The sequence below is a fragment of the Clytia hemisphaerica genome, unplaced genomic scaffold (assembly GCF_902728285.1).
Source record: "Clytia hemisphaerica strain Z4C2 unplaced genomic scaffold, Clytia hemisphaerica genome assembly, whole genome shotgun sequence".
NCBI lineage: Eukaryota > Metazoa > Cnidaria > Hydrozoa > Leptothecata > Clytiidae > Clytia > Clytia hemisphaerica.
This window is the reverse complement of record NW_027103839.1, coordinates 1,431,576-1,458,176: the sequence shown is the minus strand read 5'-3', so window position 1 is coordinate 1,458,176 and position 26,601 is coordinate 1,431,576. Positions and strand designations below refer to the sequence as shown.

The 26,601-nt window shown below is 35.5% G+C and overlaps 3 protein-coding genes across 3 annotated transcripts in view; 2 read left to right on the top strand and 1 right to left on the bottom strand.

Moving 5' to 3' along the window:
• Positions 1–344: 344 nt before the first annotated feature.
• Positions 345–6,597, bottom strand: LOC136807421 (uncharacterized). The gene is made up of 6 exons (XM_067064006.1): positions 6,441–6,597; positions 4,591–4,624; positions 3,069–3,203; positions 1,569–1,757; positions 1,211–1,270; positions 345–467 (listed from the first exon to the last, which is right to left on the bottom strand). The coding sequence occupies exons 1-6, from the start codon at positions 6,441–6,443 to the stop codon at positions 439–441; spliced, it is 450 nt and encodes a 149-aa protein (XP_066920107.1). The 5' UTR covers positions 6,444–6,597; the 3' UTR covers positions 345–438.
• Positions 6,598–6,792: 195 nt separating this feature from the next.
• The window catches only part of LOC136807418 (hormone-sensitive lipase-like), a 39,747-nt gene continuing 19,938 nt past the window's right edge, over positions 6,793–26,601 (top strand). Inside the window, exons 1-3 of the mRNA XM_067064002.1 lie at positions 6,793–6,968; positions 18,099–18,305; positions 19,815–20,119. Coding sequence (XP_066920103.1) covers positions 6,848–6,968; positions 18,099–18,305; positions 19,815–20,119 — 633 coding nt within the window. The 5' untranslated portion in view covers positions 6,793–6,847. The remainder of the gene's footprint in view (positions 6,969–18,098; positions 18,306–19,814; positions 20,120–26,601) is intronic.
• On the top strand, positions 21,047–22,006 carry LOC136807419 (fibrinogen-like protein A). The gene has a single exon (XM_067064004.1). The coding sequence runs from the start codon at positions 21,047–21,049 to the stop codon at positions 21,989–21,991; it is 945 nt and encodes a 314-aa protein (XP_066920105.1). The 3' UTR covers positions 21,992–22,006.

The following is a 26,601-nucleotide window of genomic DNA, read 5'->3' as shown; positions in this document are numbered from 1 at the left end:
TGATTTTTTTTCAAAAATTGCTAAATGACCCCCCCCTACAATTAAGCACACAAGAGTAGGTACATGGAATTTTTCTGATCTGTAGCTAATGCAAATTACAGGTTGACGGTAGTAGCATAGGCAAGAGGGTAGCACAATTTGTGTAGAAGAGCAGATTTTTATTACACGGTAATTATCTTTTTATATTATGGATAGATAATTACTGTGTCATAAAAATCTGCTCTCCTACACATTTTGTGCCCCTCCTGTCTACGCTACTGGTCATTTGTGTCAAAGTTGAGACACATTTTGTTTATAATTTGAATAAATAAAAAATTCAATCTAACTATGTTCCTTCCAGGATGTATAATTATTCAACTTTTTGTAAAAAGAGTGCAAAACGTAAGCTACTATCATGTGTTTTTCATCCTCTCGAAAGGTTTTTGATTCCGTTCATCGTTATACTTGTTTGAAAGCTCGTGCCAAATCTAGAGAGAAAGAAAAATAAAAGCAGTGTGAAAAAAGCGGCATAGAATTTATATGAAATAAAACCTTCTTGATTTATGCTTAGTTTTATGAATTTTCGAATTTTTGAAAACTATTTTTTCGTTAAATTCGTTTCGTGAAGTTTGTCTAAAATACATTAACAGAGATCTATTCAACAGAAGATAAATAGCTTTGAGGTACTTAAAGGTTTTGTTTTGATTGAGAGGTCTGATGACGCTGATGTAGTAAAAACAAGTGCAACAAGATTAGAAAGGTTTTCTACCTTATAATCAAAACATTCGATTGTAAATTTGCTCGAAATCAACTTTGCTGTTTTTGTTTTGTTTACAAAAGCAATATAATGTGAGGTCACATCTCGAAACAACTTTCGATCTTTCACTTGTTTGCAGGATATCGTTGCGTAAAAAAGTAGCTTTAACTTATCTGACTCCTCGTGTAACTTATGGCATGTCCAAAAAGCCTTAAGTTTGGTGCAGAAAATTGGGGGCCTAACACATGTTCATTCATACCTTTAAAGAAGCGTATTAGAATATAGAATTCAAAACTGCCTGTTAATAAAATTAATTTTTTCACCCAAAAAAGTTTTCTGCGCCAAACTTATGGCTTTTTGGACATGCCATAAGATACACTACACGAGGAAGACACTGCCTAAAATAAGCTCCTTTTATTCCCGTAGAAAACCTTTAAAATCGTACTACCTGAAAAGAAAATTGTATATAATTACCTGCGTATTTTACATTTGTTGATTGTTTTGAAATGCCTGCTTCTTTTAACATGTAATCAACTAAAAAGTGTAAAGAGAAAAAAGTGTCAGCAGAACAGCAAATTCCAAGGCCTAAATCCCCTAAAAAATCAGTCCTCTTCATATTTAATACATAAACGCTTTTAAGATTTGATAGTCACTGATCATCTGTCAACATCAAGTTAACGAAGGAAAAAACTTTCTTTATTAAGATGAAATAAAATCCCTAAAGCTTCAAGGAAAGATTATTGACAGGGTCTCAAAACCTGTTCAGTTTTGTTCTACCTACCAACCAATCAGCTGTTACGTCTGTGATGTAGTTTCATAAAACATGACTTACATTCAGGTTGTGATAATTTTTCACCATTCCTCATCATGACATGTCTTAAGTCTTTCATACTGATCATGCCCGTTTGCCGTTGATCGTACAATCGAAAACCTTCAAAAATTTCACTCTCCGGGTTTCGTGACTTCTGCATTACTTTACCCATCAAGTCCAAAAATTCTGGGAACGTTACTTTCGTTTTACCTTAAAAGTATGAAGAAGCAAAAATGCTTAAATTGTGGCTAATCGTGAAGGTATAAAGAAAAACAGGAGACGCCTTACGATTAAAAAAATTCGATAGGTTTGCATGCTCATAATCTTATATATCGTGCATTTTTAATGTGTTCTATTGTCCATTGGTTAGAAATTAGATAAGATGAGATCTATTGTTTCTGACATCGGTGTAAGAAAATATTTGGATTAAAAAAAGGCCTGTGAAAACTTGGCAATCCTTCATTAAATGACAAAATTTTTCGATCAATGTTTTCTTGAAGGCCTTGAAAGTGAACTCTCTTGATACTTTCCTCCAAAATTCTGCAGCGACTTTTTGTCTAAAGATTGAGTCTGAAATCGCATGTGCTTACAAAGAACTTTGCATTTTCTGGCTAAAGAAAATATATTTTCAAAACAAAAATTAACAGATAACGAAATTGAACATAGACTTGTATCGTGGGGCCAAGTTTTATTCAATTCTCGTATATATAAGGCTCTTGATAGTTAAATGTTCAGAGCAAAATTGAGTTCTACTAAAAAGTATTATTTCATCGTGCAAGCTTAGAATAGGCATTTTCATAAATTATTTTGAGCGCGACGACTGCCTCGATTTGAAACCATTACCAAGGTGATTAAATTCCTTGAGTCTCCAATATTACTTTTATAAAGTAATTTTCTTAGGAACTCTTCTGGGAATCAATTACCATAACAATATTTTGAAAACGAGGTAGACTTTGCTCGTGACGTAATTTATGAAAAGCTCTTTATACATTTTATAAAAGAAATCAAAAGACTTTAAACGACCAATTACCGACAAATTCAATTCTTTAAACCTCCATGGTTCTATATATAGAAAATTTCTTTTAATAGTAGGATCCGTGGCAATTCTCTGTAGGAGCAAGAGACTATTAAAGTGTAACGAAACCGTGTTTGATTACTTTATAATCGAATTAACTTTCACCAAATTTTCTGGATTCATTTTCGTAAATCAGCGTTTCTAAAAATTTAAATGCTGAGATCAAACATGCAAGTCAATAAATATGGTCATTTAAAGTTCGCCAATCGCACTCTATTGGATGGACCCTATGGGCACGCAATGTCTTATGGACATTCAATGGACGGCTTTTTGACCTTTGTACGTCCTAGAAACGTACATTAGACGTCCAAAAGACGTCCATTGAATTATCCATTGGGGAATTACAAACCTTTCACTTATCGAATTCATGTGATCGACTTTCCCATTGACTCTATTACTTATCGTTCTTAAATATAATAAAGAGTGACAATGAACAAATAACAAACCTAATTTTTGTTGAAGTTCTTTCAGTTCTTTATCTGAAGGACACTGTCCCAATGATCGTATGACTTGCTTCATTTGTTCGATTGAAATCAAACCATCATTATCTCTATCATACAAATTGAAACATTCCTTGTATTCTAGAGAAAAGAGAAAAATTATCTTAAAGCCTGCAAACTTGCCGAACGTGCTGACCGCACTGGCTCAACTTCAGTATCTTTAAAGTCACTTGCAGGCCCAATTGTAAAATTGATAAAAAACAATTTCAGCCAAATTCACCATTTTTGAAGTCTCTAGCCTGTCCCAAAGTTTTTAGCTTCCTCATTTTTAGCATAAACACAGATGATATTGGTAATTCTTAGCCCCTGATTAGTGTCCTTGACTTTTATAGATTTTAACAATATGCTGCGGAAAGCTTACGCATTCCTCTGCATTGAATTGAGTGTCATTTTTCCAAAATTGTGGCATTTTAAAGAGTTTCAGAAGCTCCTCCACTCTTGGGTTTTTGAAGACCATTTTGAAATTAGACTAAGACTTCATTTTCAATTTTTACGAGAAATATTTCCAACGATTTTCAAAGTGTTTCAAAGTCACACTCAAATGTCTACACACGGTGGCTAGGAATCCCTTTCTTTATTTTGATAATCTTTTTGGAAGCAAATCTTTTGTGGTGGAAACTAGCATTGCATTGTCATCTTTTTAACTTAAATCTTTTTAATTTATAGATTTACGTGCTTTCTTCGAAGTAGGTAATGAATTAGTGACAAGTCGTCTGTGACGACAGCGCCAGGGACCGCTAAGTATTTTACAATTTACATCCTAAAAGCATACATGAAAAAAACAACAATACAGATCTGTTGATGAAGACCCAAAATCCGCTTTTCCAAAAGAAAATGTTTAACAACTGGACAATAAGGACAGAGACTTAAAATTATGATCAAGAAGATCAAAAAGTGCAGATTTACTGTAACATCAAATCTTTCTTTCTTTGTGCGATTGTACGCATATTAGAATGTAGCCTTGCTGCAAAAATAATCAACAAATTTGCATATGCCTTATAACATGGGGCATAAGTTTTAACCGGGGTCTCTCTTAATTTGTTAAATGTTTTAACGCCAGCTGAACCCAAAAAACAATCCAATTGGAAAAGAAAACGACAAAACCAATGGTAAAGACAAATGATGGAAATAGCTCAAAACAAACACTCGAATACTGCCTCTATCCCTAGTGTAAAAACTAACATACGAACACTGTCAGATTCTAGCTCAACTGAAGTTGAGAATGAGGTCAATGCATGGCGTTCCAATATATTCAGGACATTTATCCATAGGAGGTGGACGAACATTTCTAGGGAGCAATCCAAGAAGAATTTCAAGTTTTTTCATACTAAATAGACAACCCAATGAAAAGTTTCATAATTTCCTCTATGAATTAGGATAGATATCTAATTATGAAAAAATATGAAACTTTTCTATTTAACATTTTTTTGGTTGAAGGTTATTATTATAAGTATTCAATTCAACTTACCAGCTATTCTCTCTTCTGAGCCAACAAATTCAGTCTAAAGTTAGTAAGAAGATAATAATATTTAATCAAAATAACACCAATCATTGTGTTGTCCTCCTTTTATCACTTTCCAAAAAGTAAAAAAGATTGGAAATTTTGAGGGGTAAGAAGGAGTAGGAAAATTTAAAATAAATATTCAGATATATTTTGATTTTATTAGTAGCCTATGGACTGTTTAGTTGTGACATTCTTTCACTCCCTATTTACTCCTTCATTGGTTGAAGCTATTTTCTCTTTTCTTTTTGCAGCCAGAGATGATGAAATATTTTCAAATCAGTGATTTTGTACTTCAAAATATTCCCATCTCTGAAAAGTGAATAATCGCAACAGAATTTTCAACATTAGGACAACTTAGACAGTATAGCCCTAACTCTTTATATAAAATTTATGGGAAAAATATATATGTTATATATGTATAAAGCGGGACAAAAATCAGTTTTTTTAAGTTTGCAAAAAACGTCACATCGAAGATCTTTCAATAATTCAGTATGTGAATAGAGCAGTAAAAAATACAACTTTTTTTCAAAATTTTTTCTTTTTTTGCAAAAGTTCAAGAAATGAAAATAAAGGTATAATGATAATTGAATCCGATAATTGATCCGCAGCACTATCGTGAAGCTAGAATCACTTCGCATATTTTTTGCTTGAGAAAATGATTGACCGATTAAAGTTTTTCACCCGTGCGAGAGCTTGCAAGCGTGATTGGCTCATATTTACAAGGCAGCTCTTGACAGAAAATCTTTTGTTTTATTGTCAATGCTGACAGTACCGTTATTAATTTTGCTAGATCTGACAAATTGATGTTTGTAATAACGTACACTTTATAGTTTTGATTCCCATTGAAGAATCATATTCTGGTTTTCATGTTATTAGATGCTGTTTTAGAGCTTTAGAGCTAGCCTGTTAGAATAGGCTAGATACCGTAGAGTCGTTTAATATCGACATACGTCTTGCAATCTCGACATAGCTGTAGGCTGGTCTTCGAAATAAAAAATCAAACATAAACAAATACATACCAAAGTTATCAATCAATCACTAAATTGTTCTCTCTCTCTATCCACGTCACAGATTGTTAATATAATATGAGAAATGTGAACTATTATTACTTATATTTGAAAAGAACACTTTAACGATGTAGTAATCACTAAAAAACTAATTAGCATGCTTTCAACGAAGATGCCCAAATCACAACAACATTTTGCACGCGAGGAATTTTTTAGTAGACCTTTTTACCGTGAACCGAAAATAATTAAAAGAACCCAGTTTCCTTATGAATTTGAAAAGGGACCGGGTGTGCTAGGTGCGGCGCCTAGAAGTTTAACGCGGCCTCCTAGCGCCTAGAGCGTGTGCTTGCAATAAATAATAAGGAAATGGAAACCAGGTCGACTAAGCGCGCGAATTATTTTTATCACGTGACTTGAAGCGTAATAAAGTTGTAAAATTTTAATGATGGACACGAGAAAGTTACGAGGAAGTTTGCATGCGTTTCGTGTGTTGTGTAAAACTGCTTATAATTTGGCTGTTTTTTTAATTGAAAGGATTGCAATGTTTACTGAACTTCTAGTTTGATGGATGAACTTGTTCGATAAGAATGATACCAAGAATTTCATTCAAGGTTTGTTTTGATTATTTTACAGATCCGGTGTCGAGATTGCAAGACGTATGTCGAGATTAGACGATCCTACGGTACTGGGGGAATTAGAAAACATATGATTCTGATAAGTTTTTGGCACACCTTTTCCGTCCGGAGCTGTCATATATATTCTGGCTTTGTAAAACTACACTTTGTAAATTGAAAATCTATTGCTCACCATTTTGGTTGCTCGTCTTGTATTTTATCCTTCAAAAGAATTAATGATTATGTGGGTGAAAAGTCAATTTTACAGCCTTGAAATCCCTTTATTTTAAAGTCACCACCGCCAGCCAACCGCTCCACAAATGAGTCAAAAAGAATTTTTCAAACCAAAATAAAGCGACTACCTAAATTAAGCTTAAATTTACGCTGTAACACAACGCTGGATTTTTTAAGGCAATACTTTAGAGAAAAGCTGTCCGCTTTGAGCGAATTCAAAAACATACTATGCTTTAGGTCAAACTTCTTTTAAAAAATATAAACAAAAATGGTACCGAAGGTGTGGACGAGACGAAAAAAATTTCTGAAGCTCTTTAAAGATGTCTCGTGACCCCGACGACAGATATCATCACTCAATAACTCTTCATGAGACTACTTCACTTTTGGAAAGCATTCAATATACGACCTCGATCATTTCAAAAAGCAATCGTTAATGATTCAACGAATTTCCACAGGAAAATGGCAACGTTTTCTTCTATGGAAGCTGGTATGTAATTGTAAACTTCTTTTTATTTCATTTTTATTTTATTTTATACTTCTATCTACTTTACTAATTTCTGTTTGCAAGCCATACATTATTGAAATATTGTGCTCCAGAGCTTCAAAGTTTTGAAAATTCTCTGGTATGGCAGTTAGTCACACTAGGAAATCTAGCTTTACAGAAAAAACAACATCAGTCATATCATCTAGAACTAGATCTATCTACAGGATGAATTTCAACAACAAGGATGAGAGTTACCTGAATCAAGTTCGCAAGACAATTAATTAAAACTTGAAAGTTTGAAAGAAAATAAAACGTTGCAGCAGCCAAAATCAACCAATCAAAATTTGTCATTCAATTCCTGAGACAGCGCTTCGATTTTTAAGGCCTAGTTTATACGCTAAAAAGTAAAAACATTCCGCACATGTAAATGGGTCAGTGTTTGAGGTCCGGCAAAATTTCCAGGAAATAGCCTATCCGGCAGTGTGCGGATCTAGCTAGGTGGGTTCCGTCTCCTCCGTAGACCTTTTTCTTGGGAAGTTGATCTTAATTAGTTCTCAGGGTTGGCTTGGCTCAAATTATTTCATCTATGGCTCAAATTTTAGGCAATTCAGGGGGGGGGGCAAGCAGTTAGTACAGAACACTATGTGTACTAACTGATTTTTGGAAAAATCTGTACCCCACCACCACCCCCTGCCACTTAGTACACCGTGTACTAACTGTCTTTGACCTTGCTCAATATATATACCACCCCCCAAAATAAGGATCCGTCTCTCTACGGTGCATTCCAGGTGAATTTCATACCCCAGGGAGGTTTTATGAGGTGTACTTTTACGTTTTTACCTGTCTTTACCAGGTTTTTACCACCAACTACTTTCAAACAAATAAAAATATAACAAATTATGGAGTAGTTCACCGCCAGTGGGGGCTGGTGGGGGGAAAAATGATGAATAACGAGACAAAAACACCAAAAAGATCATTTTCCCGTTTTCCACTTTTTTGTAAAAAGTATAATCATATCTCTCGATGAAACTGAGGAAAAAAGAGTTTGTAACAGTGCTAACCTAGTTAAAGTGACATAATGACTTTCCAGAACATTTTTAGACAGAAACACAGCATGGTTTGGTCAGCAACTTATCCACCACTTTAGATAATTTCCTAATTTTCCCGATTGGGATCGGATGATCGGATTACCAAACAAAACAGAAAACGTTGAAAGGTCAAATTTTCAAATTCGAATGTTTATTTTAATATTTCTAAGAGTTCTAAGATCCGAGAATTGTAATGTCATGTGTCAAGCTGTTTAAAATATTCCTGACTGTCCGAGAAAGAAGATACATAAAAAAGATAGAACCATAAACCTCTCATAAACTGATAACAGTAAAAATCTGAGAAATCTAGTTTAAAATTCTTGTTTTGAAAACAGTTAAAATACACCTTTTTTCTTCCAAAATTCTGTATACACCACCCCTTTTAGCAGTTAGTACACTGGTGTACTAACTGCATTTTGAAAATTTGAAAAATGGACCCACCACGGTACTAAGTGTCATGGGTGTCGTGTACTAACTGCTTGCCCCCCCCCCCCCTGGGCAATTTCATAGTTTTTGAGAACGTTAATTTCATTTAAAAGCGCCGGGTTATTTTTCCATAAACCCTTTTAGAAGTTTTGCATCACATTTTTGGCTTGAGAGTCAGGTAAACGGTATAGCGCTTTCGCAGCATTAATCTTTGATACGCATTTTGGCAGGACGCTAGTGTGACTAACTGTATGGTGCAACTTGCAAAATATGGTGTGTAATATGGCAAAACAGATGAATTCCAACGTTTTCTTTTGGTCTCTGGAGGGAGGTATACAAACCCGTTTTTGCCTACATTTCATTAAAGAAAATTTTTTACCTAAAAGAGATCCTATCAAAATTTAGAAGTCTAAAAACCCATTTTCCCTAAGGCGGCAATCACAAAGTTCTTCGTTTGGCGTCCCCCGACCGACTCTCGAAAATTGAGTAGAATTGAGTCGGTGAGTCGGACTTTTTCTGTCAATGACCTTTCCTTCGTTCAAAAATTTTATTATTGCCAATTTTTTGCGAGCGATTTCTTAGCATTTTGACTTTGTTTATCATTACATGCGCCATTTTGGGGTCGGAGGTCACAGTGTTCAAAGGTCATAATTTTAAATCACCCATTACACGCGGTTGTTTTGGCTGCTGGCTCGCTGGCAGTTTCCTCCAAGAATGCACTCCAAAAATGAATTGAAAAATGGAAACCCGAAAAAGCCAACTCACTTTTTAGACCCAACGAGGACGCGAAATGAAGATATTTGTGATTGCCGCCTAACCCCTTGCCGACAAAAACGCGTTTGTTTACCCTAAACAATTGTATTCACAACAGGGGGGGTGAAGCAGTTAGTACAAGACATCATGCCTACTAACTGCTTTCTCGGAAGAAGTTAGTAACACCACCACCTTGGTACACTTAGTACAGTTAGTACTAACTGAATTTAGCCTTGAAAAAGGCTTTTGACCTTCATAAATTCAATAAAATCAAATAAAATAAAATTTAATATCTTAAAAATGACTCAATTTTCCGTAGCTTTCAATAGGAAAAAACAACATTTTAGAAAATCAAAATTCTATTGCAACCAGCAAATTGTTTTGAAGATTTTAAAAAAAAATTTCGAAAATTAGAAAAAAAAGTCTACTTCCCAAAAAAATTTTTGGTAAAATACGGTCTTTTTTTTTAATTTTCTCACAAAATCCTATTTTTTACACAGTTGTTAGTACCAAAATTTGGCAAATTTTTAGCAGGGGACCACCCTTTTTTGCAGTTAGTACATCTGAGTACTAAGTGATTTTATCCAATTCATCTGGCACACCACCACGGTACTAACCGGCATGATGTCTTGTACTAACTGCTTCACCCCCCCTGTTCACAACACTCAACATATGATGCAAAATGATCAGGTGGTGTCAATTGAACAACTTTGAATAAAAATCACAATCAAACCAATCGAACGTATTCAAACGCGATTGAATAATTGCAATTCAATTGTCGAACGTAATCGAATCTCAATCGAACAGCTGATTCGATTGTGTTCGATTGCGTTTGAGTAAGGTTAGATTGGTTAGATTGATAGTTGACTGTGTTCGATTGGTTCGATCGATTATCAATTACATTTGATTAATCTTCAATTTTTTGGACCTACCTGGAGGTCCTTTATATTAAAGGAACCCTCGCTTAAAAATGATAACAAGACACTCACTTCATAATCATATGAAAAGCAACTTCCCAAAGTATTAGCACGCAAAACTCTTTCTTCGCTCCATAATTACAAATTATAAATTTTATGTTCACTCAACTTTCAGAAATTTCAAATGGCTTCTGAAGGCCTTCGAATTTTCTCGCGCTCTTGTCCCACCAAGTTGTTGACACAAATGCACCAGAAAATTAGAGTACGAGTGTAGAGGCCAGCTCTTGTTCAAACAGTCTAGAATCCGCGCTCTTCTCCTAAGAAAAACCCTTTGCTTGGAGTCGAGTTGCGGGTTTATGGAGAATCGGTATCGGCTTCAGAACTCCCAATGAGCCCTGGTTGTGTTGGTTTCAGTCAGACGGAGACGCCATATTGTTTTCAGAGGAATTTTTCTATATCTCTAAAGGAACTAGCAGTAAGTTTTATGTTCTTTGAATATGCTGTTAGGGGTTTTTGGACCAATATAATTTGATTTCATAAAGATCACAAACAAGCGAGGGGTCCCTTTAACCTTTGTCCGTCCGTTCGTCCGTCCGTCCGTCTGTTACCAGCTTTTCTCGAGATTAGTTTTTTCTGATTTTTGGCACAATGATGCAAAATGGTAATGCCCAAAATGTGGCGGAGCCTGATTTTCGAAAAAAAATCATTTCCGGCCGAAAATGCTGGAAATATGCAGGAAAAACCGGTTTTTTAGCATTTTCTCGAGATTTCATCATTAGTTTTTTCAGATTTTTTGCACAAAGATGCGTATAAGCAATGTCCAAAACATGGCACAGTCCGATTTTTGAGAAAAAATCTGTTCCGGTCAAAAATGCCGGAAATCGCCGTTTTTGCAGATTTTCATCGGACTTTTACCTTATATTTCGTTGTTTTTTCATACAAAAACATTATCAACAGCAATGTCCACGATCAAGCATGGTTCAATTTTCGATAAAACTGATTTTTGAAGCCGGAACTTTCTAAAAATTGCCGGAACAGCTGATTTTCGCCGGAAAAGCGGTATTTCTTAATTTTCTCGAGCTGTACTTTATATTTTTTTATGAAATTTTGCACACTGATGTAAAATGACAATACCTAAAAAGTGACGGAGCCCGATTTTCGAAAAACATTTTTTTCCGGCCGAAAATGCCGGAAATATGCCGGAAAAACTGTTTTTTTGGCATTTTCTCGAGATTTTATCATTAGTTTTTTCTGATTTTTCGCTCAAAGATGCGTATTGATATTGCCCGAAACATTGCCAAGTCCGATTTTTGAGAAAAATTTTTTTAAGGCCGAAAATGCCGGAAATCTCCGTTTTTCTGGAATTTTTTCTTGAATTTTCATTTTTAGTTTTTTCTGATTTTTTTGCAGAAAGATGCGCATTCGCAATGCTCAAAACATGGCTGAGTTCGATTTTTGAGAAATTCTTTTTTCCAGTCGAAAATGCCGGAAATCGCCGTTTTTGCAGATTTCATTAGATTTTTTTCCTTGTATTTCTATGTTTTTGACACAAAAACATTATTGATAACAATGCTCACCATCAAGCATGATTCAATTGTCAATAAAACTGATTTTTGCGACCAGAACTTTCTATTTATTTTTTCCCTACAACCCTTCCCTCTCCCCTTATTAACAATCAATTATGAATTTATTGCGTTATGCATTTTCGCTAAACGCTATATTTTCTGACTGATTTTTTTCTCCTCGCATTGCTATCTAACTTTCATCATCAGGTAGGTCCATTCAGCATCTAGCTTGTTTTTATTACAATTATGTTCAATGAGTTTGATTGCGATTAAATTAAATTGGATCACTCGGTTAGAGCTTTTTAGCGTGGGCTACCGAGCGCTTAAGTAACGTACAAAAGCGAATAAAATCTAATACAATTGGATCAATCAAACGTAATCAAACATAATCGAATACAATCGAATACAATCGAAGTAGTCAAACGGTAAATCCTGGGTAATATTCGATTGCGATTTGATTGCGTTTGACAATCGAATTGCAATTATTCTATTGTGCTCAATTCAATTGATTCAGCGTTCGATTCGTTTGATTCACACCGTCTGGAAATGAACTTAAAAAGAAAGAAAACGTCATACAAAAACTGGACAACACAACAACCTGTGAAAAATGACCTCAAAACCTTTCTGGCAGAAAAACTACGAGAAATTGAGGAAAAGACAAGAAGCATGATAAAGGAGGAAATAAAGCACACACAGCAGATATAATGATGGAGACACCAAAGAAAACATACCGGGTGACCCAAGAAAAAGTTCAGACGTTTCCCGACGTCTTGAGGCCGAACAAATGTCCCAAAGTGCTTGACTTTTTAAATTTGACCAACTTGTTCTCTACTTATCAGCTTTTAAAGTCAAAATTCACTTTTCGAAAAGTGTAAAAAACACGTAAAAAAGAGGTATCTCTGAGAGATTGTGCTATTATTATAGCCCTTGCTCAGGCCGGCTAGCTCAGTCATTGAATGAAATTGGTTTTACTTCTGCTTTTATGCACTAAGAGGACTCTGAGAAATTGTGCTATTGTATCCCTTGCTCATTCATGTTGATTATATGCTTATGATTTTATGCACTTCAATAAATGGGGAATCCGTGATCCATTCAGGAATGTTTTGGTCTGGCGGAGATGTATGCAATCAATTAGAAAACCACTTACAAATTGACTTATTTAACGAGTTTTATGACATTAATAATTAATAAAAACACCTTTGAAAGTAGTTTTTGTTTAAAACAAGACTAGTTTTTATAAAAATTGGCGCTTTCATAGATTTTTTTCAAAAACTGTATATCAAAAACGTCTAAAAATACCAAATTTGATACCCCTTTTTTACGTGTTTTTTACACTTTCCGCAAAGTGAATTTTGACTTTAAAAGCTCATAAGCATAGAACAAGTTGGTCAAATTTAAAAAGTGATAGCTCAAATTTTAAGTTAGGATATCTACTTTCTAAATATCAAAACTCCAAGCACTTTGGGACTTTTTTTCGGCCTCAAGACGTCGGGAAACGTCTGAACTTTTTCGTCGATACGCCGAGATTACCAATAAGCTCAAAGAAGACTCAAGATCTGTAGAAGAACAAACGGAAGGAAGAAAGGGAAAAAAAGACATAAAATCTAGAAAACTGAATATGATCGTTCACAGGTTTCTCAAATATTTAGGCCCAGATAAGGAAGAAGAAGAAAATGGGAGAGAATATGACATAGTTCGGTTTCAAGAACTCCTGGAGGAGTTTCCAGAAATCAATGTTATACTCACCGCAGATAAGGAGAAAGAAAAACAAAGAATGAACGTTCTCTTAAAGTCACCCTACAAAGTCAGCATGACAAAGATCTTATCATGAAAAATGTACACATGCTGAAAGAAACTTGTTAAGTACGAGGTAAGTATCACAGAAGATTTCACAATCAACAAACAGAAAAAGATCAAGGAGATGCAGGAACAAGCAAAGAAACTTGTTAAAGACAATAACAGTAAAAGATTCAACTGGCGCATAAGAGGAAGAAATTACGTGTCGTTAGAATATTACAAAACTAAACAAAATATCTTCAAATTATAAACCAATACACACTACAGAAGAAATCGTCAGCGATTGGGCATCAACAGATGATGATGAATGATTCATGTTGTAAAATAGGCATTCAAATTTTATTAGCCTTAAAGCTAGTACAGATTTGTACACATTTTTCGATTTTAAAGAATATATACATTAACACATTAAAAACATCGAACTTGAAAAAGACACGTAAAGTGGTCAAGATATCGTAAAGAAAATTGTGTTACATTAACACATTAACAAACTCTTATAAGATTTGTGAAATTGCCCCAACCTTGAATTCGTTTTAATTATGCAAAGTTCGTGGAAGACTTATTATAGTTTGGTAATGAACGAGTAAATTTCCAAATCCTAGATTACAACTTCTTAACAGGTGTTGCAAACCTCTAATATTTCTATCTTAAAAGATTTCTAGAGTCACAAAAGGGCACAACAAAAGATCACTCAAACACAACAATCTTTTCCTTTTTTGGAATGGTAAGAAAATGCCCAAAATATTTTGTAAAACTCAAGTCTTGAATTTTCAGATGCAAAAATATTATTGTACCACTGCTTACAGTATAGAATTATCAATTAATTGAACATAAATTAAAAGGTTTTCTTTTTACATTAGTGTTTCCATTCATATCAGACACATATTTCATATAAGGACAGTGTCTTACTATTGTTATATTATGCTGATATAAGCAAAAAATGTTTTTTTTCTCTTTCTGACCAATCTTGCTCCACATCCGTGTCAATCCAATATTATAAAGCTTGTGAATTAAAATTGACGAGTAAGCAAACGATAACACTCTTATTTAAAGACAAAACCTTTAAGATGATACAATCGAATAAAAGGAACTCAAAAACAATTAGTACACAAAGTTACATCAGGGATATGTAATAGTGAAGCTGGATGAAGGGCGAGAATTCCTTAGCGGATTGCTTCTTTGTCTTTTCTATTGTAAACTGTTCATAATAGAAAGCTATCTCTGTCCCCTTGAGTGTTCTGTTTTTATAAGAAAAATGAAGCGGACAAAGTACTCATGCAGTACGTCTGCACATATTTTGCTATGATGTTCCCGCTTTTCATCTAAATCATATTTGCAAAAGATACCCCAAAAGTTTCCTTGTAAATGAAATCTAAATTTATCAGTGCGTGTTATGAATTTGAGAAGCTTTCATAATTCCTCTTTAGAAATTTTGGATGTAAATATTTTGACAAATATTGTTTCAATTAACTTGAAATTTTTTCCATAATCAGACATACCGACTCGCTATCTGAAAATATTAGTTAGAAAGTGAGTGTAGAGTGGTATTTTAAATGAAAAAGTGCTATTTTTAATCTTACAGAAGAAATTACTTATAACTTTACTAATGAAAACAATGTTTTTCATTTTTTTAAAGTGTCATTCACCAATGTTTTACAGCAGCCCTGTGAATCCAGGTCGGCATTCGGCAATGCCGACCTGAAAGCCAACGTATATTGAGCTGAAGTCGGCTTTTACTTGCCAACGTAATTTACACTCTAGGTCGGCGTGCCGACAAAAGAAATGTTTTGGGTCAGCAAAGCCGACCTAAAGAGGAAAAATATTATTTGTTAGGTTAATCTAATTGTGTTATCATTTGATAACACATTGATAATCGAGCCTCATTCCATTCTCTTTACAAAACATAAAACTTATTAACACAATTATAGAGCAGCTGAATTTGATAGTTCGTCTTTGTCGACCTAAACAAGCTACTTAGGACAGCTTTGCCGACCTAAAATGACCTCTAGGTCGGCAAAATTTTTTCTTACGTGCCAATATGATTTCGTCTGAATTCACAGGGCTGTTTACAGACCCTCTTGATAATTAAAAGTTTTTAATCGTGAAGGATAAATGCAGCAGCAGAATCATTGGCTAAGAGGAAATCCAAATTTCACAAGTTTATAATTAAAAAAGTTAAATTTCATATCAAATTTTAATGTCAGGGTACAGAGATAGAATAAACCAGCTGCGCTGGAAGCTCCGGCTTTAGAGATTAAAAGATGTGAAAGATGAGCTTGTTGAGTTAGTTGTGTTCGAACGTTGCCCACAAACTACTCATCAGAACAGATCAGAAACCAAAGCAATAAATCTATTGCAGAGCGAGTATGAGAAATAATCTTAACGAATAAATAAACCAGCTGGAAGTTTAGCTCTTCTAAGTGATTACACATGCACTTTCTTGCTTAAATAACCAAGCCCATCCCCCGCCCACTCATCCTCAACTAAAAAGTTCAAAATTGGAGCTAAAGGAGATAAACATTTAGAAGTCAATATTTCCAAGTTCTTATAAATTTATTTCTTTCTAAACTTGCCAATAGCGAAGCAATGATGCGCCGTTGATTTGATTGTCCGGATAAAATTTCGTTAATGGGATAAACTTTCGCGAGGATTTAATTTCACGATTGGGCCTACCCGCGAAATTTAAAAATTTTGCAGGGACTAAATTTCGCGTGTGGCAATATTTTCACGATTTTGTGACTTAACTGTCAAATCGTGCATTTTGGTTGTTGAAATACACATTATTAGCACTTCTTTGATGCCCGTATACATTCAAAAAGTATTTGTTTGACAAATTTTGAGTTTTGTTTAGAAATATTTCGCGGATGAGGCCTTTCCAAATTTCCATTGAGACTTAATTTTGCGGATGACACCCAAATCCGCGAAATCAGCAAAATTTAATCCCCGCAAAAGTTTATCCCATTAAGCCACGGGTTTTTAGCTAAGCATTATTTTTTCTGCTGGGATAATACTTGGAGAAGAGTAAGATAAACCAAATAAAATGGTTCCATAGTGTGTATGTAATAAATAGTGTTATATTTGGAAAAAACCTGTTTCGCGTTTGGAAAATGTTCAAAAGGAACGGTCGCCCCAGCCAATGAAATTACGACAAAGTCCAAAAAATATCATTTTCAGTTATAACACTGTGAAAATTTCTCCGATCTTGTTCAAAAATTAACGCAGGAATTGTGTTTTAGTATCCTCTACTGAATTTTCATAGTGATATGTTTGTAAAAAATCTGTGTCGGGTTTGAAAAATCAAAAGGAACGGTCGCCAGCCGCGACGAAATTACGACAAAGTCCAAAAGCGATCATTTTCAGCCATAATACTGTGAAAATTTCTCCAATGTTGTTCAAATTTACACAGTAATTGTGTTTTAGTATCCTTTACTGAATTCTCATAGTGATGTCCAAAACAGGATCATTTTCAGCCATACATAACACCACAAAAAATACTGTGTATCAATGGCTGTGTGTTTGAAAGTTTCATTGTCAAGTTTGAAAATCCAAAAGGGACAACCACCAATTATATCATCATGAAAAATGACCAAAAGTCCAAAATAGATCATTTTTACAGCATAAAATCATGAGAAACACACGTATTTGAATTCAGTATACAGTAGCAGTACAACGTACAACGCACCATCAAACTTCTCATAAATCATGTCCAAAACATCATGAATAAGGATGAAAATGATCAATTTTTCACTGAGATTTGCCAGTATTCACAGCTCACCAGTCCACGACCTTTCGATAGCCATCTTTTTCTAAATACTTTTCGGCCAATCAAATCACAGTATTATCGGAATCAGTGATCCGTTTTTGTTAAATCGGAATAGATCATCGGATTAGATAAACAGACAAAAAATGTCTTGACGATTGTCGGAAGAGAGAATTAAAGGCTCCTAGGCCGGAGCAACAAGGCTTTTTCAAATGTGCGTTATCCAGGTTCGCTATTACATATCCCTGCCAATTTAGCAGTTACACTCCCCACTGTCAAGGAACATAAATTGACTAAAACAAAATAACCCATGGTAACGAATGCAACGTTGAAAATTTAGAATTAAATGTTTCTTTGTTCATAACGACAAATCTTTTCCTAACTCTTCATCCCAGCAACTGAAATATGTCCTGTTACCATTAAAATATCAAAATACGGAGCACAAAAATTTTCAAAGCCTTGAGAGTAAGGTATCATCACCAAATAAAAGTTCATCAGTTCATAACATGAGGAACGTAGCATCTCCATTATTTTATTAGCCATCTACGAAAATCAAAAACAACCTTTAGCTTAATAAGTTCATGAATGGACGATAAAATCAACTTCTTACAACTTCTCAAACTACTTTTGCGTTTTGTTTGCATCCAAAAAGAAAGCCAAAGCTCTCATAGAAAAAAAGTTTGATATCTTTTATATTGCAGCTTTAATGGGTTAAGTAATTTTCATATTGAAACAAGTGCTGTTTATCTATAGCATCTTGAAAATTGATTTACTAACTATATAAATCTTGTCATTAACGCGTTTTACTTTTTTTTTTTCTTTTTTAGTGTCTGGAGAGTACAAGCATTTGAACGGGATCTTCAAGAATGTGTTAGAATCATCCACAGACAATTTAGAGTTTTTCAATCAAAAACAAAAACAAGACTTTCACAGTTCATTTCAAAACATCATTAACGTGTTGGACCCTCTACAAATGTCCCTAGGTGTTATCACAAATTGCTGTTCAAAATTTGACGCCAGCCCAACTTCAAAAGGTTCGTTTCATAATAACTTTTGAGTATATTATTCTTTTCAAGCTCAAATAACAACAGGCAGGTACTTTGTATCATAGACTTGCATTACTAAATTTTTAGCTTGATTAACTGAGGGAACCAACTAATGTATTTTTCACCCATTTTTTTAACTACATCTCTGGGGCTTAATCCTTAAGATAGTATTTGGGAATAAAAGGCTATGTAAAACAAATAAGTATTCTGTGAAAATTTCGCCAGTAAAAAAGGTTTTCCTCTTTTTTTCTCGTGTTCACACATGTTCACAATATTTTTTAGTTATATGATGCTACGGGTCAACAAAGTTTCTAGGGCGCACCTGTCTAAGCCATGGTTTGTCAAAAAGAATACAGTATTTATTTTGGCTTTCGAATCCAAAAACTTTAAATTTTTGGACCTACCCCGGTGGAGGTCCTATAAATTAACCTGTGTTTGTTCGTCCGTTCGTTCGTTCGTCCGTTCGTCTGTTACCAACTTTTCTCGGGATTGAATCATAGGAATCTTTTGATTTTTGGTACAAAGGTGCAAAATGGTAGTGGCCAAAATGTGACGGAGCCCGATTTTCGAAAAAAAAATTTTTTGGGCAAATTTGGACCAAAAAACGGCTAAGAAACAGGTTTTTTGGACTTTGTGAAAAATTGGATCATTAGTTTTTTCAGATTTTTTGCATGGAAGTAGGGTACCATCATATGTAAAAGATGGCTCAAGCAGATTTTTGCAAAAAAAAATTTGTTGGCTCAAAAAACGCATGTTTATCTATAAGAATCACTATTAATAAGCATACATCAATGTTCTTAGTCAAATTACTCAATTTTTAATAAGATAGATGTTTTTTTGCTCATGAGGGCTTACTTTTGAAGAATATGTGTGTTTAGACATGAAATTTTTGTTGCTTGGCGTGTTATTATAGAAAAACTGGCCAAATTTGATATTTTTTTATAAGCACATTATCAATTACTTAGGTATTAGCTTTTCTCAAGATTGGCTCTTTCATTCTTTATGATTTTTTGCACAAAGATGCATAATTATAAACCCTCGAATGTGACGGAATCCAATTTTCGAAAAAAATGTTTTTGGGCAAATTTGGACTTTGTGAAATATTGGATCATTGATTTTTTGCATGAAAGTAGGTAATAGATAGCTCAAGCAGATTTTTGTAAAAAAAGAATTTTTTAGCTCAAATAACGTATGTTTATCTAAAAGAATCAGGATACATCAATGTTCTTAGCCAAATTACTCAATTTTTTGATGAGATAGATGTTTTTTTTGCTCACGAAGTCTTGAATATGAAAGAATATTTCAAGGGCATGAAATTTTGGTTTCCAAACGTTTTTTTTTAATAAGAACCAATCACTAATTTTAATAGATCGTCACTATTTGTGTTCTGAATGATTGTTTAACGGTCATGCTCACGTAGATATCAATTATATATGTGTTAAATGCATAACCAGGTAGGTCCATAAAAGTATCACTTGTTGATTTTTTTCTTTACAGGGAATGGATATCGTAGCATTATCAGTATCATTGAATCATGCTTAATCAAAATACAAGAACTCTCAAGACACATTCAACGAAGTCGTGAGAAAATATTCTTCCGAAGTTATCACGTGTACATGGAACTAGAGTCTTATTCACAAGTGTTGACGCGTCTTTTGACTATTTCTCATCTGGCTATCGTACTGTTAGACTACAGTGATGTTGGCAATCTTTTCCCACATGACTGTGTAGTGGATGATATGATGATCGATTTTGAAAAGATTAACAGAGAATGCTTTTACGGGCGAAGTTTTGGCTTCCAGGTTTGTATTTTTTACTTTTGTTTTGATTTTATTGAATGATACTTGCCACCATTCTATTGTACTCTCAGTTTGTTAAAATTTTGCATAAAGCTCAAAAAAACTTGAAAAGTGTTTCTATTAATAAACCCTAGAAAAAGGGTAAAATTTTAATTTCTGGACGGTGTAATTAATTTTCAATCACTCCACAACTAAATGGGTTACAAATAGACAGGCAACTTGCCACATCTAATTTCTGGATGTCTTTGGGACAAACACTCAGTAGTATATAATATAAGTATTTCAAAATTAGTTCTCGACAATCAGTCGTATCATGTCGTATTAGACAGAGAGCCTTTTGAGGGAATACTTGTCCCCAGATTAGTAAAAAAGGAGCTTGCAGGGGTGCAGCGGTACACCAAGTGAAATCAAAGAGTCAATGACAGTGAGCTATGCTTGATATAGTGAGACCCCCTGGTAGCAAAATTTATAATTTTCATTGCACACAGTTGAAACAGACTTCCAAATAGTTGATTTTTAGACAACTGTGGTAATACATGATGCCAATATTTGAATTCAATATGTACTTGTTTAAGTCATAATAATTTTTGTCTATCAATCGAGACTAAATATCTCGATTACCTTGCAATAGTGACGTGTTTATGAGGACTTCCCAATTTAAAAGTATAGATAAATGGTTAAGCACTGTTTATTTCTTATGATTTATATGATCAAAAGATCGTGGAGGGTGTACATTATTAATACATTTGAAGACCAACATTCTGAAGATGCAGATTTTGGTGAATTTATTTGGTTTCGTTAAGCAGTTGTTCTGGATATTCATTATCCTAGACTAGTCGTCAAAACGATCATCTCGCCTCGATCACCCAAATGAGAGTATAAAAGGTGCAACCTTCTTCGAGAAACAATACTTCAGAGAACATCAGACTTATGGAGACATCAAAAATGTTAGCGATCATTTGCATTCAACTATTCGTTTGTATCTTTCAAGCTTCTTCAACCTCAACAAACCAAACTGCTGGGCGTTTATTGGATAAAACCATCACAAATCTTCGACAAAACGTTCATGTGTTGAAACAATCTACTCAACACCTACAAAAAGAAGTTCAACTTTTGAACTCTGAAGTTGGATACCTAAGAAAGCTTCATGGACACTGCGCTCCTTGCAAACCAATCAAGGATAGTAGCAACTGTGATTGTACAGACGTCGAGCCGATGCAAGATTGCTTGGAATTTCTACAAGCTGGCTTTCGAAAAAATGGTTTGTACAAAATCCATGGCCCTCGATTCAGCGAGATTAATGTCTTTTGCGATCAAACGAGCCAAGGAGGTGGTTTCACAACCATTTTGCGTCGCCAAGATGGCTCTGTCAATTTCCAAAGACCCTGGAAAGATTACAAGTTCGGATTTGGAAAGCTTTTAACTGGATTTTGGTTCGGAAATGAAAATATGCACGATCTCACCAAACCTACCTTTGCGCCCAAAAGCTCCACACTGCTCATCAATATGCGAATGAAAGGACAAACAAAACCAGTTTATGCAAAATATGATACTTTTGAAATTGGAGATGAGGCGAGCAAATACACATTGAAGATCAGTGGTGCATCAGGCAATGCATCTTATTTGACTAATTTTCCTAGTTACCACAACAACATGAATTTTTCAACGTATGATCAGGATAATGACAACTATTCTCCTAGACATTGTTCGTCTGCATACGGAAGAGTTGGCTGGTGGTTCAATGATTGCTACACCACGCTGTTGACGGGTAATTACAAATTCACCAAAGGTACCGACAATGGTGAGATCTCTTGGTATAATGGTAAGGAAGTCGAACCCGAGTTTGTCCAAATGATGATGCGCCGTAAGCTCTGATGAAGAACATAAAGGTATGATCTGATCCTTACAAAATGCAAGAAATCAACTTTTAGGGACAAGTTAGAGTTTTTACAAGCTCTTTATTTCATTTGGTTGGTCGTTAATCTGTAAAAAAAAAACAATTTTGCCAGATTTTGCTGCTTTCTCTAAAGAATTCGTTATTTCTATTACGTCAAATGACCAAATTAAAGTATCTTATAAAAACTCCAGCTCAACCCTTTATTTGAAATTCATTTGCAAGGCCGAGACAGTGGTTACTACGAATAATGAAAATGATAAGAGTCTTTTATACTTGAAACCCATAGGTCCCTTCTTAGATTACATTTTGAGATAAGATCAAATAGACATTGACAAAACTAAAAACTGATAGAAAAGTGATACAAACTTTTTTTTCTAGGAGCTCGGGAAATAATAATAATAATAATATGCCTAGCCTCGGTGTCGAGTAAAATACTAACAAGTTTATATACATATGTCTACTACAAAAGGGTAAATACTATGAAAACTATCTTCTTTTTTGTTTTCTTCGTTCATAGCTCTGAATACGTTTTTCATTTAACTTTGTACATACTTTCTTTGTACCAGAGCGCCATCTAGTTCTGTTCAAAGCAAGTTCTTGCCACGTTTCTAACAAATCTCCAGTTTTCAAGAGAGATTTAATATTATCTTTATATCGGAGTTTAGGTCTGCCGATTGGTCTGGAGCCATCAGTTCTTTCTCCATATAACAACATTTTCACGTGTCGACTATCATCCATCCTGACAACATGCCCAAGCCATCTTAACTTGCTTTTGGCAAGCGAAATCTCAACATCTTCTACGTTTGATCTTTTCAGTACGTCTTCGTTGCTGACAAAATCATCCCATTTGATTTTCAAGATGGTTCGTAGATGCCGTTGTTGAAATGTACGAAGTTGACGGATTTCGTGAGCGTATAGTGTCCAGGTCTCACTCCCATACAATAGAATAGGCATGAGACATTGCTTGTATACACTCAATTTGGTGGATATGGTAAGGTCATGATTATTGAACACACGCTGTTTCAAACGTCCATATGCACAGGATGTTGCCTGAAAGCGTGCTGTAATTTCCTCCCTCAGCGTGCAATCAGATGAAACGAAACTTCCAAGGTATTTGAAGCGGTTGACATTCTTTAACGGTGATTCGTTGACAAAAAATATGATTTCAGGACCGATGCACATGGTTTCTGTCTTCTTAACATTTATCATAAGTCCGAAACGAATAGAGGTGAGATTGTAGGATGTAAGAAGCGTTTGCAATCCAGGACCTGTATTGCTAGCGATGGCAATATCGTCGGCGTATTGAGCTTCACGAAGATACTCAAGGAAGACCTTTGATTTTGCTTTAAGTCTTCTCAAGTCAAAAAATTTGCCATCAGTTCGGAATCTGATCAGTACTGAGTGTTCGTGTTTGATGTCTTTGTAGGCAACCCAAAGTAGAATAGCAGCGTAGATACCGTATAAAGTGGGAGCCAGCTTACAACCTTGTTTGACACCACTGTTGTAATTGAAAAGGTTTGACAATTCACCATCGATTATGATGCGGGCTTCAACATTCGTATAGAGCATTCTGATCAAGCTGACAAGTTTCTGAGGACAACCAATTTTTTCAAGGATAGCGAAGAGTAGGGGACGATCAACGGTATCAAAGGCTTTGGTGAAATCGATGAAAGCGATGTAGAGGTGGCATTGCTGTTCGCGGGTTTTTTCCATCAGTTGACGTAGGGTGAATATACCATCGACTGTTCCTCTACCGCTTCTGTAGCCGTATTGCGATTCAGGGTATACATTAGGAAGCAGGTTTTGAATTCTTTGTAAAACAATGTCTGCGATGACTTTTCCCACTGTACTCAATAGTGATATTCCACGGTAGTTACCACACTCACTCCTATCGCCTTTTTTGAAGAGGATACATATGTTAGGGTTGATCAATTCTGCTGGAATGTTGTCATTCTCCCAAAAGATATTGAAGATCTCCAATAGGTATTCTCGAAGTGCGTCACCTCCAAAAACAATGATTTCCGGAAGGATCCCATCTGGACCAGGGCTTTTTCTTAATTTTGTGCTTTTCAGTGCCTTATCAATTTCATCTCGAGTAATTGGTACAGCAAGTGAATTGTCGATAGGAAGCTGTCGAACTGTCGAACTTCATTCAGAACGGATTCGTGTCGAGAACGGAGGTTAAGTAATTCAGAGAAGTGCTCGACCCATCTTCTTTTGATTTGAGTTGCGGTAACCAAAAGCGTGCCGTCCTTGGAGCGTATCTGATTGGTAGACTTGGATTTTTAGGACCGTAATATTTCACGTAAAGTCGCATAAAAGTCTCTAATTGTTGTCTCGAGATAAAACCTCTCCATCTGATTAGCTTTTTCAACAAACCAATCATTTTTCATTTGACGAATACGTTTCTGAAGCTCGTTTCTATTAAGATGTTTGTTTCTTAGAAGAGCAAGAATCTGCACATCATTATCATCAAACCAATCGTGAGATACTTTCTTTGCTTTTTCAGAGATCAGTTCGGTGGCGGATTGTAAAGTAGTTTTTAAGGAGTTCCAGTCACATGGTCTACTCACGAGGTTGTCATTGAGGTAATCTTGTAGTTGCTTTATTTTATCTGCGTTCATGTTCAAGAAAGGTTTTCGAGGTGGTTTTTTACCTTTTCTTCTCTTTTTAAGGGAGAAGGAGCATCTACAAATTAAAAGTCTATGGTCGGTGAAACAGTCAGCACAGATATCGACTTTAGTGACATTGATGCTATGCTTTGCCGATGTGTTGGCGATAACGTGATCGATTTGGTGCCAGTGTTTGGAACGTAAATGTTGCCAGGTGCATTTCAGGGCGTTTGGAAGTTGAAACATTGATCCCATAACAGTAAACTCATTCTCGGTACAGAAATTAAGAAGCATTAAACCGTTTAAGTTCATTCGTCCGACCCCATGTTTACCTATAACACCAGGCCACATTTCTGAATCTGCCCCAACACGCGCATTAAAATCGCCCAAAATAATTAGGTTATCATCTTTGCTGGAGTCGACAACGTTGTTAAGTTGACTGTAGAAAAGCTCTTTCTCCTCCTGGGAACGTTGCATTGTTGGACCATAAACACTCACAAGGTGAAGGTATTCTCCTGACGCAAGTTCGAGACGTAAGCACATTACTCTGTCGGATATCGGTTTCAGATCAAGGGTAACATGTGACAAAGTATTTGCGATAGCGAAGCCCACACCTGCTTCCTTCTTGGTACCACCACTCCAGTAGATCGTATAATCTTTTTCAACTACGTTACCGGTCGACTCCCTACGCACCTCACTGAGGGCACAGATATCAATGTTGGCAGAATGAAGTTCCTTAGAAATAATAGCTGTTGCTCTTTCTGGTCTGGCTGACTTATCACTGTCGTTAGTCGTACGTACATTCCAAGCGCCAAGTTTCAAATTCTGTTTTCTGTGATACGGAATTCGCTCATTTCTCACCACAACCGTATCTTGCGGCACATCGGTTATCCCGGATGCGGTAGCATTATCCTGACTATCGTAAGCAATCATCATAAAAAGTGTTAGCAAGGCTGCCCCGAATGATGACGACATTGATTGGGGCAAGACCAATGTCCCTTGGCAAGAGGTCCCGTGAGTCAGCGGCAAAGCATAGCTAGGACGGCTGTAGGGAAAACTTGTTGCGCGGTCGCCAGAGTGAATGTCGAGTTGACGGTTCAAAAACTGCCATGCCAGATGTACTACCGAGTTGACGAGATACACTGCCGTTGCCAGAACTGGAACCGAGTTGATAACCAGAACTGCCGATGCCGTACCCTGACAAGGGGGGCTACGGGTGGGATAACACAGGCCCAACTGTGAACACCCAGGCTAGTGGAGGGGAGGAGTCGCCTTATTTCTCCATTCTAGAGCGGGACCTCAGGTCCGGCCCTAGCCACTGCCCTGATAAAATTACTCGGGAAAAAGGAAGACAAAACCGCAAAACGAACAAACTGAAGATTTCGATACGATCAAATGGGAATAATTTTATTTTTTAGGACTACAATAATGGTCATAATATATTGGCACTTTTGGCTAATTTACAATTTTTCGAAAATTGAAGTTCGAGCGAGAATGTCAATTTTTAGGCCTTCAACTTGATTTCATCGAGTATTTCGATCTGGGAGGGATTTATTGGTTTCTAGGCTATATTTCAAGCCCTACTGGACCATTTTTGAACTTTTGGATCCTCAGATCCTAAGGTCCTAAGTCTTAAGTCTAGCGTTAAAACTCAGAGTTAAAACTCTACCATTCGAACCTACTTTAGAGCACTTACAAATCGATTGTGGTTTCAAAACACCCCGGTGAATTTCCCTTTTGTGCCAAGTATTTTGTCCATCATTGTAGTTATATATCTAACTTGTATTCTTGAACTTTTATGGGTATAACAAATCATGCAGATTTTGAAGAAGAACAGAATTATCTTTAAACTCTCCGAGATTGTGGCCCTGACTAAAAATATCTCCTGATATTTCCGACGAACTCTTTTTGAAAGGCTTAGAATTGGAAAAATGTGAGCTTCAGATGTTTGGCAGCAAGGAGGTTTCCCAAGAAAA